General features: G+C 40.3%; 1 protein-coding gene across 1 annotated transcript in view; it reads right to left on the bottom strand.

The window, feature by feature from the left end:
• Positions 1-4,540: 4,540 nt before the first annotated feature.
• The window catches only part of LOC309558416 (interferon-induced very large GTPase 1-like), a 27,821-nt gene continuing 20,036 nt past the window's right edge, over positions 4,541-12,325 (bottom strand). The window contains exon 2 of the mRNA XM_082261490.1: positions 4,541-9,194. Within this exon, the coding sequence (XP_082117616.1) occupies positions 4,543-9,194 (4,652 nt within the window). The 3' untranslated portion in view covers positions 4,541-4,542. The remainder of the gene's footprint in view (positions 9,195-12,325) is intronic.

The raw sequence follows: 12,325 nt of genomic DNA, 5'->3' as shown, positions 1-12,325 counted from the left end.
CATAGTACAGGAGGTGCAGTGCTGCGGGCATGGTTCAGGAGAATCTCCTGTACTATGCCGCAGCACTCCTGAGGAGATGCAGGGGCTACGGAGGAGTCTCACTTACCTTTCGGTGAGACGCCTTACATTTAAAAATGGCGCCGCCCGGTGCCAACATGTCACCACGCATGCACCATCTGCCCCAGAATGAACGTGTACAGGGTTTCCCCAAGCAGCGGCGGCGCATGTGCACTGCACTGGAGAAAAGGTAAGTGGGACCCTCACTTGAGTATAATCCGAGAGGGGCTTTTTCAGCATAAAAAACGCGCTGAAAAAGTCAGCTTATACTCGAGTATACATGGTAATTCCTTTTGCTTTTTTGCATGCATTTTTTAACACCTTGCTATATTTATTCTGCTACCATATTTATTTTTACATCAAATCAGAATGATATATCTGTGAATATCAAAATGTTTTTTTGCATATACCATTTATATTGGAACGTATTGGTCTGTTCGTTAGAATTTATTTATTTATTTTTTTAAATGGTATTAAATCCAAATCCAAAAATGTAATATATTGCAGCTTACCAATCAGTAGATGTGGTGATTGCATTAGTTTTCTATTTATTATGCCTTTTTCCTCTCTGTTTACACCTGCAATCAGAAACACACCTTCTGTATTAGAGCACCCCTACTCTGTATGAAGCTGGAATATATTGGGCCAATGGGTAGAACAACTAAACTAAAAAGGTGCCCACATCCCTAAATATAGACAACAGAAACAGGAGGGTTCCCTCTGAATGGGATTTTGAAGGGCAATGATATAAGGTACAGAAGTTGCAAGAAAGGTATATGTAAAATAAGTATCAAAGTTTATTACAAAATACAAGGGTTCGAGAAAGGCTGTCACAACCCACCTGGGGTCTTGCAGTGGAGAGGGAACCCAGTTGCAGTGGAACAGCACTCCCTTACAATCACGACCCTCAGGAGTCCCTGGAAGTGGGAACAGGGCCCCGTAGGGTCTGTGGTGGCACGGAGGCCTTTAATGAAGAGGAGGAGGTAAGGTCGACAACTCTGGAGTCAGGTCTGGCAGGCAATCAAGGAGTATCCACCTGAGGGAGAAAGGATCAGGAACCAGGAACACAGACAATGCAATTAGCAGACACACAGGAGCAAGGAAAATAACCTGACTGGAAGGTGTGCTTGGTTTATATAGGGAGTCAGGATCACATGACCTGCCACCTCCCACCAGTAGGTGGGGCTGCCAGGGTCTATAAAGGGAGGTCAGAGACCCAGCGCCATCTTGGTTTGCTTCATAGAACCTGATCTTACCAGATCTTCAACTCTCCTCTCTCCCTCTGTGTAAAACACTGTAACCGCATGGCGGCCGCCATCTTGCCATGACAGTGTGCCGCTGCAGTCCTCAGAGGTGAGGGGAGGAGAAGGAGCCACCGCAGACCCGGAGGGGGTGTCTCTGCGACCAGCAAGCACCGAGGCTCTGTTGCGAGAACGCCGCATGCGCCCAGACGCAGGTGAGTACGCATGTGGCAGTGCCGTGACAAAGGCACAAAAATTCGTAAGACAATAAAATTGAATAAAATACAAGGCGGTTCAAAAACAACTTCACCAACGTTCATATCCACTATCCACAAATGGGGTCAGTAGAAGACCCAACGCGTTTCGAAATACAATGTATGTTTTTTCATCAGGGGTCAATGAACATAATATACAGTTGCATCTTGAAATGATAAATCAATTTGTTTGTAGAACCGCAATAGTTAAAAACAATAGAAAAAGACGTGACCATCATAACTGTATCTGACCGTCTTCAATGGTCTCAGCAGGGACGTCTCCCAGGGGGATCACTGAAACTCTCCAAAAGGGGTGGCTGAAACACAGACACTCAGAGAGCTATATTTGGTATATGTAGGTATCTGGCCAGTAGTCCAAATAGGAGATGGTTAAAAAGTAAGTATCTATTTGGAAATTTGAATGGCAACTGTATAGACCAGTTGTGTCCCTGTTTCTGCAAATCTCTCTGAGATCAAGGTCCAATAAAGTTAGTGGTCCTGGATGGAACGCAGGACAGATAATATATATATATATATATATATATATATATATATATATATATATATATATATATATATATATATATAGATAGATAGATAGATAGATATACTATATATATATATACCGATTATCGACAAAGCCGATATATCGAGGGCCGATATACACATTCCCCGATATATCAGAACCGGCCCCGGAGGTTACCGATATTGCCGATATTTCGGGAAAGTGATGGCTGCAGCTAGAGGTATCACCCCGGTACCGGCATCCATAGCCGACGGTCAGCTGTCTTGTAATGACAACCGTTGCTGCTGAAAAGCCGCTCGGCTGTCATTAAAAGGAGCGGGAGGGGACGTCTCCCGCGGCTCGCCCAGGTCTCCCGTCCCACCGGGAGACCCAGGCAACCAGCCTGCATGGCCGCCGAATACCCGATCAAAGCCTCATTCTGATCGGGTCTCCATGCAAAAATCCGGAAGTGATGTCATGAGTGACATCACTTCCGGGTACTGTCTGGCGCCAGATTGCAAAAAATGACATTTTAAGTGCAGAGGAGGGGTTTGGGGTCTTTTAGACCCCCCCAGATCCCTCCACAAGAGTACCTGTCAAATGAAAAAAAAATTTAAATATGAAAATATCAGCCCATGTCAGCCGATACCGATATGCATTGGCCAAAATATCGGTATCGGCAACGAAAAACCAATATCAGTCGATCAATAATATATATATATATGTGTGTGTGTTCATTGACCTCTGATGAAGAAACATACATTGTACTTTGAAACGCGTTGGGTATTCTACTGACCCTTTTTGTGGATAGTGGATATGAACGTTAATGAATTTGTTTTTGAACCGCCTTGTATTTTATTCACTTGTATTGTCTCGCCAATTTTTGTGCCTCTCTCGATCCCTTGTATTTTGTAATAAGCTTTGATACTTATTTTACATATACCTTTCTTGCAACTTCTGTACCTTATATCATTGCCCTTCAAAATCCCATTCAGAGGGAACCCTCCTGTTTTTGTACTCTGTATGAAGGATCACAAGGGTGGGGAACCTTTGGAGAGCAGCATTGTCAGTCTGGGGGGAGGGGAGGGGGAGTGTTAGATGGACTAGAAGATTTTAATACACTAACAGATTGAAGCCAATTTGCAATTAAATAGTGCATGAATAAATAAAAACTGATCATTGTGAGAACCCCTGCCAGTATTAAATGGTTTGTCTCATCCATGTAAACATATACATTCTGCTGGAGAGCTTATGCTTTTGAAAAAAAAAAACACAGACTTGCTGGCTGGATCACCAGATGACAATAGAAGAAAGAAAGCCTAAAAAGAAAAATAATGCAGCCATCACATCTAAGAATTGGTAAGCTACTATGGTGTCCTTTTATGAAACGGAGATGAGCAGTGATCCTGCTGATCACAGCTCATTTCCGATCATTCTCAGTTTATGAAACAGAAATGATCAGTGGAGAACATGTTCTTCGCTGATCATCTCTTTACACGGGAATCTGTCATTGACTGACACAGAAACAGCCAGGCTATGAAGCTGCGATCTCCGCACTTCACTGGCGATCTGTGCCAGAATTCACACTCCCAGATTCACCAGCCTGGAGCTTGTGAATCGGGGAGTGAAGACAGAATCGGGAGAGAACTGAGGGGGAAAGACGAAGATTATGGACTTCCTTCTTCCTCGTTCAGACCCCCCAACACAGTAATCATGTCCCCCTGCCATATTTATGTATATATATATATATATATATATACACATGTATATATATACACACATACATGTAGATATATATTTAATGTGTATATATATATATATATATATATATATATATAATGTATGCATGTGTGTATTCAGTGTATATATATATATATATATATATATTTATTTATGTAAGGGGACTATTATTTATTAACATTAGTGGGGATCGTGTACTCAGCAGTGATAATTTATCACTGCTTGTTAAAGCGCGCCAGTGATTTTCATACTACTGTAATCTCGCTTTGTCTCACGAGATTACAGGCGCTCCCATTCACTTCTACACAGATCTCTGCAGTCCTCCGAGAAAACAGTTCTCCTCTGATCACCCTGGGAGAACTGAAGTTCTCCGCTTCATAAAAAGGGTGCCAGAGGAGATAATTTTCCCCGGAGAACTGCAGAGAAGCGAACAGAGAAAAAAATTCACCCTTTCATAAATGTACACCTATATAATAAATTTGTAATTTATTCACTTTATTTATTCACTCCAAATTTAATTAAGGGGTCCAACACTTTTTAGAATATTGATAAACCCACAGAAATTGCACAAATTTTTCCTTCATATAACTGTCTATATAGCATTGCTATAGTGGATTGCCTGCATTTCTGGTAGGGTTTCCTTAATTAGGAGGAAAAAAAAAAAACCCTCTTTTCCAAAAAGACCCCTAGGCGCCAGATCTTTTTTAGTGACTATATGATAAATGTTTGCTTTTGATTTTTAATGTCATTTTAAGCTTTGCAGAGCCTGCTCTTCTGTGATGTTCTTCCAGCTCTGGGGTAGCAGTGCAGGCATCGCCTTATATTCCTCAGCAAACTCTTTGTTGAACTTTGCAAAAATATATTTCCAGTAATCTGAAGATTCCCTCCTGCAATCTGGTGGAATTGACCAGTCTGGATAATCTTCATAATACTTCCTGAAAAAATGAAACTGGTCTTTTGTATCAACGCTATGAAATGTGCTAAAATGGGATCGAACAAATGTGGTGCATATATTTGTGGCTAAGTCTTCTTCAGAATCATGTCGGAATCCTCTCAATCCAATGGGTCTGTGGATAGAAGCAAAATGCTCCTTATGGTCCCCGCCTTGAGCCTCACAGTGGACCTTACAGAATGGACATTGCTTTCCACAACCAACAATTTCCCTGAACAATTCATCCTGAGGTTTTACAGTCACCCTGGAGAGTACTTTGTTTATACCCTTTGGCTTTGTATTTGTTTCTTTGAGGAAAAACTTAATGTCCGATGAAAACTGTTCAACGGTGCCTGGGTTGTGTTGAATGGCAATTTGAATCTGACTCTCTTCAATCACAAGGACATCTATAAGCTCCTCACGCACATTTCTCAGAAAGTCTTGGATAGATGGGCCTTTATGACACAGGTCTTCTGTAAAAGCCTCCTCTACTTTTTTCTTCACTAAAAGGAAACTATTTTTTTGCATGCAGTTTAATTCTTTTGGGTCTTTATATTTGTTTTCAATGTATTTAAGTATCCAGCCTTTTGCATAGGCTTTATACGTCCTAATATACTTTACATAGTTCTGGAATGACATTTCTTCCAGTAGCTCTTCTAGCAATCGATCTTCGAAAAGGGTTCTACTGCTGAATATCTTACGGTCTGAACTTTGCTTGATGTCATTTACTATTTCATTTCCAAGATGTTGAAAAACATAACGCTTCATTGCTGGTTTTAAACAATGCTTACAAAATTCTTTGGCTTTAGTCTGACACATGTCTCTCTCTTGAAAAAGGCTGATAAATATTTCCAAATATTGAGGCTTCAGCTTCTCCAGACACACTTTTGGATCATTCTCTGTAGTGAACCTTTCATGCATTGCTTGAAACTCTGGGGATGCTCTTCCAAGAATGAAACATTTAATGTCCAATTCGAAATCTGAAGAAAAGTAAAGATTGTTGCACTGTTCTGAAAGTTCTTTATTAATCATGTGGAGTAATTCCTGGCAGTAGGTATCATGATAGTCCTCTGAGGTCTTCACCTTCTCTCTTACATATGTGTCACAGTTATCAATTACAGAAGCAGCAAAATCTTCAATTCTAGCCTTCAGCTCATTTTCACTAACGTCTGAGGATTCCCCCAGCTTTTCACTCTCAATATATCTTTTATCCATTTCAAAATGCAGTTGTGTGCCGTCTCCTAAGTCTTTTTTCTCCAGTAGATATTTATTTACAGCAGATCCTTTAGTGCTCATGTCGCGCCATAGTTGGTGTCTTAATAAGTTACTGACATTGGTTTTAGGTAATGTCTCTATCAGTAGATCTGTCAGTAAATTATCCCACATTTCCTCAAATTCCTTCTCTAGATCTGCAGTATCCATCCTCTGATTCATCTCCTGGCACATCTTCAGAAGACCAGTGATTTTCTCTTCAATACGATTCTGGTAGCTTTTCTGCATTTTCTGAATCTTGAGCTTCCCTTTCTGGATGGAAACAACCTCATCACACTTTATAAGGGCCTTCCTTTCCAATTCTTTCCTCAGGGATTCTATGCTCAACAAAAAATCCTCTTTGTATCTTTCTATTAGATACACCTTTTCATTCTTATTGTTAAAATACTTTTCTAATACTTCTGACATTTTATTCTTTTCTCTGAGCAACACACTGTTGAGCTTATTAGTGAATCCTGAACGTTGGTCTTTCAGGGTCTCTGCTGGCTGATTCTTAATGTTTGTCTCTGTGCTGATCAGCCAGTCATAGACAGATTTTCGGAACTCCCATTCCCACTGAGAGTATTGTATAGACAGCTTGTTATAAGCTTCTGCAACTAAAGTGTTTCTGAAACTGAAGATGAATTTTTCATGTTTGACAGCATTCCATAAACTTTCAATCCAGGATATGAAATCAGGAATGGTAAATGGTTGATACAGGGATTCATTGGTTTTGAAGAATTCTAATAAGTGTTGTTTAAGTTCATATACACATTCACTGTACCCATAATTTACTGGAGCCATTGGTGGGTTCCCAAGCCAAAGTGCAGGTATGTACCAATTGTCTTTCCCTTGATCATAATACACCACATCACTGAAAGCATCAATGTTTCTTTTCTTTTCCATCTGTGCAGCAACTTTTGTCACTTCATTCAGTTGTTCCAGAAATTGATTCCTGCCTCTTAAGGTATTGTCATGGGCAGACACATCACATACATTCTGGTGTATGAACTGGCAGTTGGGTTTCTTTCCTATGTTCTTCATCCTAAGAAAAGCATGCACCACAATCTGTAAGATGTCCTTCATTTCTGTGGTGTTTTCTGTGGCCATATTGACTATGGTGATATCGCTTAATCCAACCACCAGTGTGGCCAACTCATTGTCATGTTCATAGCTGTCCTCCAAAGAGGCCAACTCTTGAGCTTTCAGCCCTTCAGTGTCAATTACCATGATAAAGTGACAGCCCAGCTCCTCTTGGAAGCTCTCCTTCACATTTAGAAGAGTCATAAAGGCTCCTCGTGTGCATCTCCCACTGGCCACCGGGAACTGCAGACCAAACATGGTGTTGAGAAGGGTAGATTTCCCTGTACTTTGCACTCCCAGCACAGTTATCACTCTCAGTCTGCATTTTTTACCTGTTTTTGTGTCCAATTCAGTCAAGACATCCTTTATCCATTCTAGAGGGATGTTGGAGGCATCTCCATCTATCAATTCCAATGGGAATCCATCCAACAAGAGGTCAGCAGCAGTTCCTGGCAGTTCAGTACATTTTCTTTTACTTTCATCTCTTATTCTCTTGTTTGATTTTTCCATAGAACAATTAGCTTCATAAATCTGCCCCATCTCACGCAGAAAATGTTCAATTCCCAAAGAATTTTCAAAGATTTCCTGGTCTAGCTGTCTGAGCTCTTTTTTATCACCGGTTTTAGATTTTTCTTTGTATTTAGCTTGTAATGTAAAAAGTTGATTTCTAACAATTGAATCAAGTTCGAACTTAATCCATTTCAAAAAATATTTCTTCTTAGTCTGCGGCAAATGAGCTATTGCATCAACAAAGAGACTTATGCCACGGGGCCACTTCTGCTTATATTGTTCCTTACGGAGGGACAACTGGTTTTCTATCAGCTCATCTTGGTATTGTTGAGTATCTCTATATCCTTGGTTTGTCATTCTACAGAGCTCCTTCTGTACTTTAGATAGCTGTTTCCATAGATGCCCCTGTAACATCATTGCTCCTTTCTTGTATTCGGATACATTTTCAGATTTTTTTATTTCTTTGGTAATTTCCCTGGCGAGTTCCCTGGCTTCCTGACACTCAGGAACTCTCTCGTCCACTCGGATGTGCGATTCATTAGTTTCAATCTTAATATTTTCCATAATAATTTTTTTGGGTTTATTGTTTAAGAGACTAACAATGCTGCATCGCAATTTATGTGCTAAGTTAGATTTGTTTGAGTTTCTTTGATGTATTATCAAGTTTGACGGTTTAAACTTCAATACTGGCATTAAATCTTGAAGAGTTCTCAGTGTCTGTGGATTCACATTTCTGCTAGGATCTGGGCTAACAATGAAATAGTAGTGGGTGTCAGTGGTACCACAAGATGATAACAGCATGTAATCCCTCTCAGAAATTGTCTCAGTAAATATAAACATAGCTGAAGAGACTCGATTCAAAAACATAAACTGGTCCCAGTAGGTGTGCAGGTTGCCTCGTAGGTTGGTCACTGCAATGGGTTCTGGGAACACATCAGACTTGCCGTTAGGAAAAAAACAGGACATTTCCACAAGTCCATCAGATATTTTCCTCTTAATGTTTCCTCCATCCATATCCTTGTGAATGAAAAAGTTATGTAGGTGAGCTTCATTAAGAACTTTGTTCAGGATTTCAGATTTTGACAATTCGTTTTCCCCAAGTCGAACAAAAGTGAAAAGCGGCATAGATATACTGACCACATTGTCTTCTTTGAATGGCTTACTATCATCCAGTGTCTGAGATCTCCACCTCTTTACTATATCTCTCATTGCCCACAGCATGAGGGTGCTGTGTGACCCATCAGCAGCAGGGAGAAGCAGAGGGACAGCAAACTGACACAGGGATAATTTGGTTACAATCTCTTGTTGTAGGAAACTGTCTGAACAATAAAGAAGGGCACAGAGGATATCCAGAGGGTGAGTGGACAGTAATAAATTACTTTTATCATTATGCTCCCAACCATCAACATATTGATATTTTGCTAATGAAATATCTCTGGCAGTGCAGTTTGAAGCCATGAGTTTTCTGAGGAAATGCCAAGGAAGGTCCTCTACAGTTTTAGGCGTGCTGGCAGCCAAATTCTCTAAGTCAATGCTCAGGATATCTCTCATGGTCAGTTTTGAAGTCAGATAAGGTTTCATTTTAATTTTTTCCATAAAATCTTGAAAAGTTTTTTTTCTTCCTGTGAGGAAATAAAGAAACACTTTTTAAAACAATGTCTACATCACCAATCACAGTTTAACCTCCCTGGCGGTATGATTATGTCAGGAATTATGTACCAAAAGCGGTACAATTTTTTGATATTTATAATTTATAATATATATATATGTGTATATATATATATATATATATATATATATATATATATATATATATATATATATATGTATATATATATATATATATATATTATAAATTATATATATATTATAAATTATATAATATAGGGCATATATATATATATATATATATATATATATATATATATATATATATATATCTATATATCTATATATCTACTGTATATCTACTATACTGTGTATGAGCTCACTACTTTGAGCAATGTGGTAGATGAATGGCGTGCAGACTGTGAAAGTTGGAAAGGGGAAGCCCAACGTGTCCAGCAGCAGTTAAAGGAGAAAGAAGCCTGTGTGGCAGAATTACATTCTTATTCCCAGATGCTAGCCAGTGAGGTGAAGGCTCTTATGCAGGGAAAAGGAGATTCTGAACACAAGAGAAAAAAAGTAGAGGCACAGCTGCAGGAATCGCAAGTCAAGGTGGCAGAAGGTGACCGAGTGTGTGCTAAGCTGTCAGAGAAGGCAAACCGACTGCAGGTTGAGCTGGACAATGTTAACAAATCAGCTTTCTCAAGCAGACAGCAAATCTAGAGAAATTGCGGAAGATTTTTCTATCTTGGAATTGCAGCTGCAAGACACGCAGGAACTCTTACAGGAAGAGAGGTGTCAAAGGCTGAGTTTTAGTACAAAGCTCAAACAAATGGAAGATGAGAAAAATGGCTTCCTGGAACAATTTAAAGAGGAGAAGGAAGCAAAGAAAAACCTATCAGAGCAAGTCGCAACATTGCAAGCTCAGATAGTGGTTATGAAAAAAGGCATGGAAGAAAGCATTTGTTCATTAGAGAGTGTTGAAGTTGTGAAAAAGAAACCGCAGAAAGACCTTGAAGTTGCTAATCAACGCTATGAGAAAAAAACAGCTGCTTATGACAAGCTTGAGAAGACCAAGACAAGACTTCAGCAGGAATTGGATGAACTGAGTGTGAATCTGGATCACCAGAATCAGATTGTGTCCAACCTGGAGAAGAAGCAAAAGAAGTTTGATCAGATGCTTGGTGAAGAAAAGACTGTGTCTGCAAAATATGCAGTAGAACGCGACTGTGCAAAAACGGAGGCGCGTGATAACGAGAGCAAAGCCCTGTTCTTGGCTCGCTCCTTGGAGGAAGCTCTAGAGTCTAATGCCAAGTACACACAATCCGAAAATCGGACGACTCTCCGTCCGTTTTTGTTTGGTTGCTAGGAACTCTCAATTATATTCGCAATTGGGAGAGGTTACTTACGATACGAATTTTCTCGGACGATGATTCAAAAGCTTCCGGTATGTGTAACCACGCTGTAGCATGTGAGGGGAAAATGATGTCTACTGCTCATGCGCTGTCTACTGCTCACCATTTTTTTCGGACGAACAACATACTGATAATACGATTATCGTACGATGTGCTATAATACGATCAAAATTTTTATGCTTGCACGACCGGATAATATCGGGCGAACTCTCGTCATCGCCTCTCGTAAGCTGTGTACTAACGATCAGATTATCGTCCGATCATTTCACAAGCGTTAATTTTCGTCCGATTTTCGGATCGTGTGTACGGGCCATTAGGCTGAACTAGAAACTAAACAAGCAGCTATGTACAGAGATGGAACATGCGGTCAGCTCCAAGGATGAGGTTGAGAAAAGCGTTCAGGAGCTAGAAAAGTCTAAGCGAGCCTTAGAACAGCAAGTAGAAGAGATGAAGATTCCGTTGCAGGAACTGGAAGAGGAATTACAGGCAACAGAGGATCTGTCCCAAAGAGGGGATTGTGTGCCTGATGCAGTTTTTAAAAGGATCAGAGTTTTGGGGTCTGTCCTGAGTGAGCCTCAGAAATGTGATGACTTGTTGTTTGAATCACCCCTTTGGAATAAACCGTTCCTTCAAAAACTTCAAGCATTGGAAAGTGTATCATTAGAGCTTCAGCAAACAAAAGAGTTGTGTAAGAAATGTGATGATTTCTCAGTTCAGGCTGAAAACCTAGTGGAGAAAACTAAAGCGGAGAAAACTAAAGCAAGTGATACAAATCTGGGAGAAAAAAGCAAACACCACCTAGTGGAGAAAACTAAGGCTGTTGGTGAAAATGTGAAGCAAATGAATAAGTGCCTTTCAGGGAATATTTCCAAAATGGAACTGGTGAAAGACGGGTGGCAGAAGTTTGAGTGTGATCCTGAGATGCATTCCATGTGGAATTCAGATAGAGAAAAGGAAGGTGACCTTGAGCGGTCAAATAGTTCAGCAGAAAGTGCATTGAAGAAACCTGTCAAAGAATGTGTTGCAGTTTCATGCTTCTTCACTGATGCAGAGAGGAGGTCTATAATGGATACCACCCAGATCGCTGGGTTCAACTGTGTTGTTGCCTTTGACCCTTATGTTGGTGGAAGGAAAGTTGATGATGTTCTGGTTGGCTACTTCTGTGAAGAGTTTGGCAAGAAATATAAACTGGATATCAAATCAAATAGTAGGCTTTTACTGCGACTCGCTCAGGAGGGCGAAAAGTTTAAGAAGTGGATGAGTGCAAATTCTTCAGATCTGCCTCTGAATATAAAATGTTTGGTGAATGATATTGATGTCTCTGGAAAAAGGAACAGGGGTCACTTTGAAGAAATGGGTGACAGCCTGGTGTTGCAAATGAAAAATCCTCTGCACAGCATCTTAGAGCAAGCCAAGCTCAAGAAGGAAGATCATTCCCTTTTACAACAAAGAGTCAATGATTGTGTACAGCTGTATGGAGAGGCAATTCAAGTCACAGAGGGACGTCAAGAGTCCCTGTCCAGATTGGGAGAGTTCTTGGGAATACATGCGGACTCTCTAGGGGTCCTTCAAACCTTAAAGGAAACAGTAGTAGGAACAGTCAGCGTGGATAAAGACAAAACGGGTCCACCAGAAAAAGTACAGATATTACTTGGAACAAAGCTAAGTGAAGCAGAGGTTCTCAAAGTTTTGTGGACATCATTTGTTGATTGCAGAGAAAGGCGACTCAAGAC

Source organism: Pelophylax lessonae, assembly GCF_965119305.1.
Source record: "Pelophylax lessonae genome assembly, chromosome: 6".
Taxonomy (NCBI): domain Eukaryota; kingdom Metazoa; phylum Chordata; class Amphibia; order Anura; family Ranidae; genus Pelophylax; species Pelophylax lessonae.
This window is presented reverse-complemented; position numbering and strand designations above follow the sequence as displayed.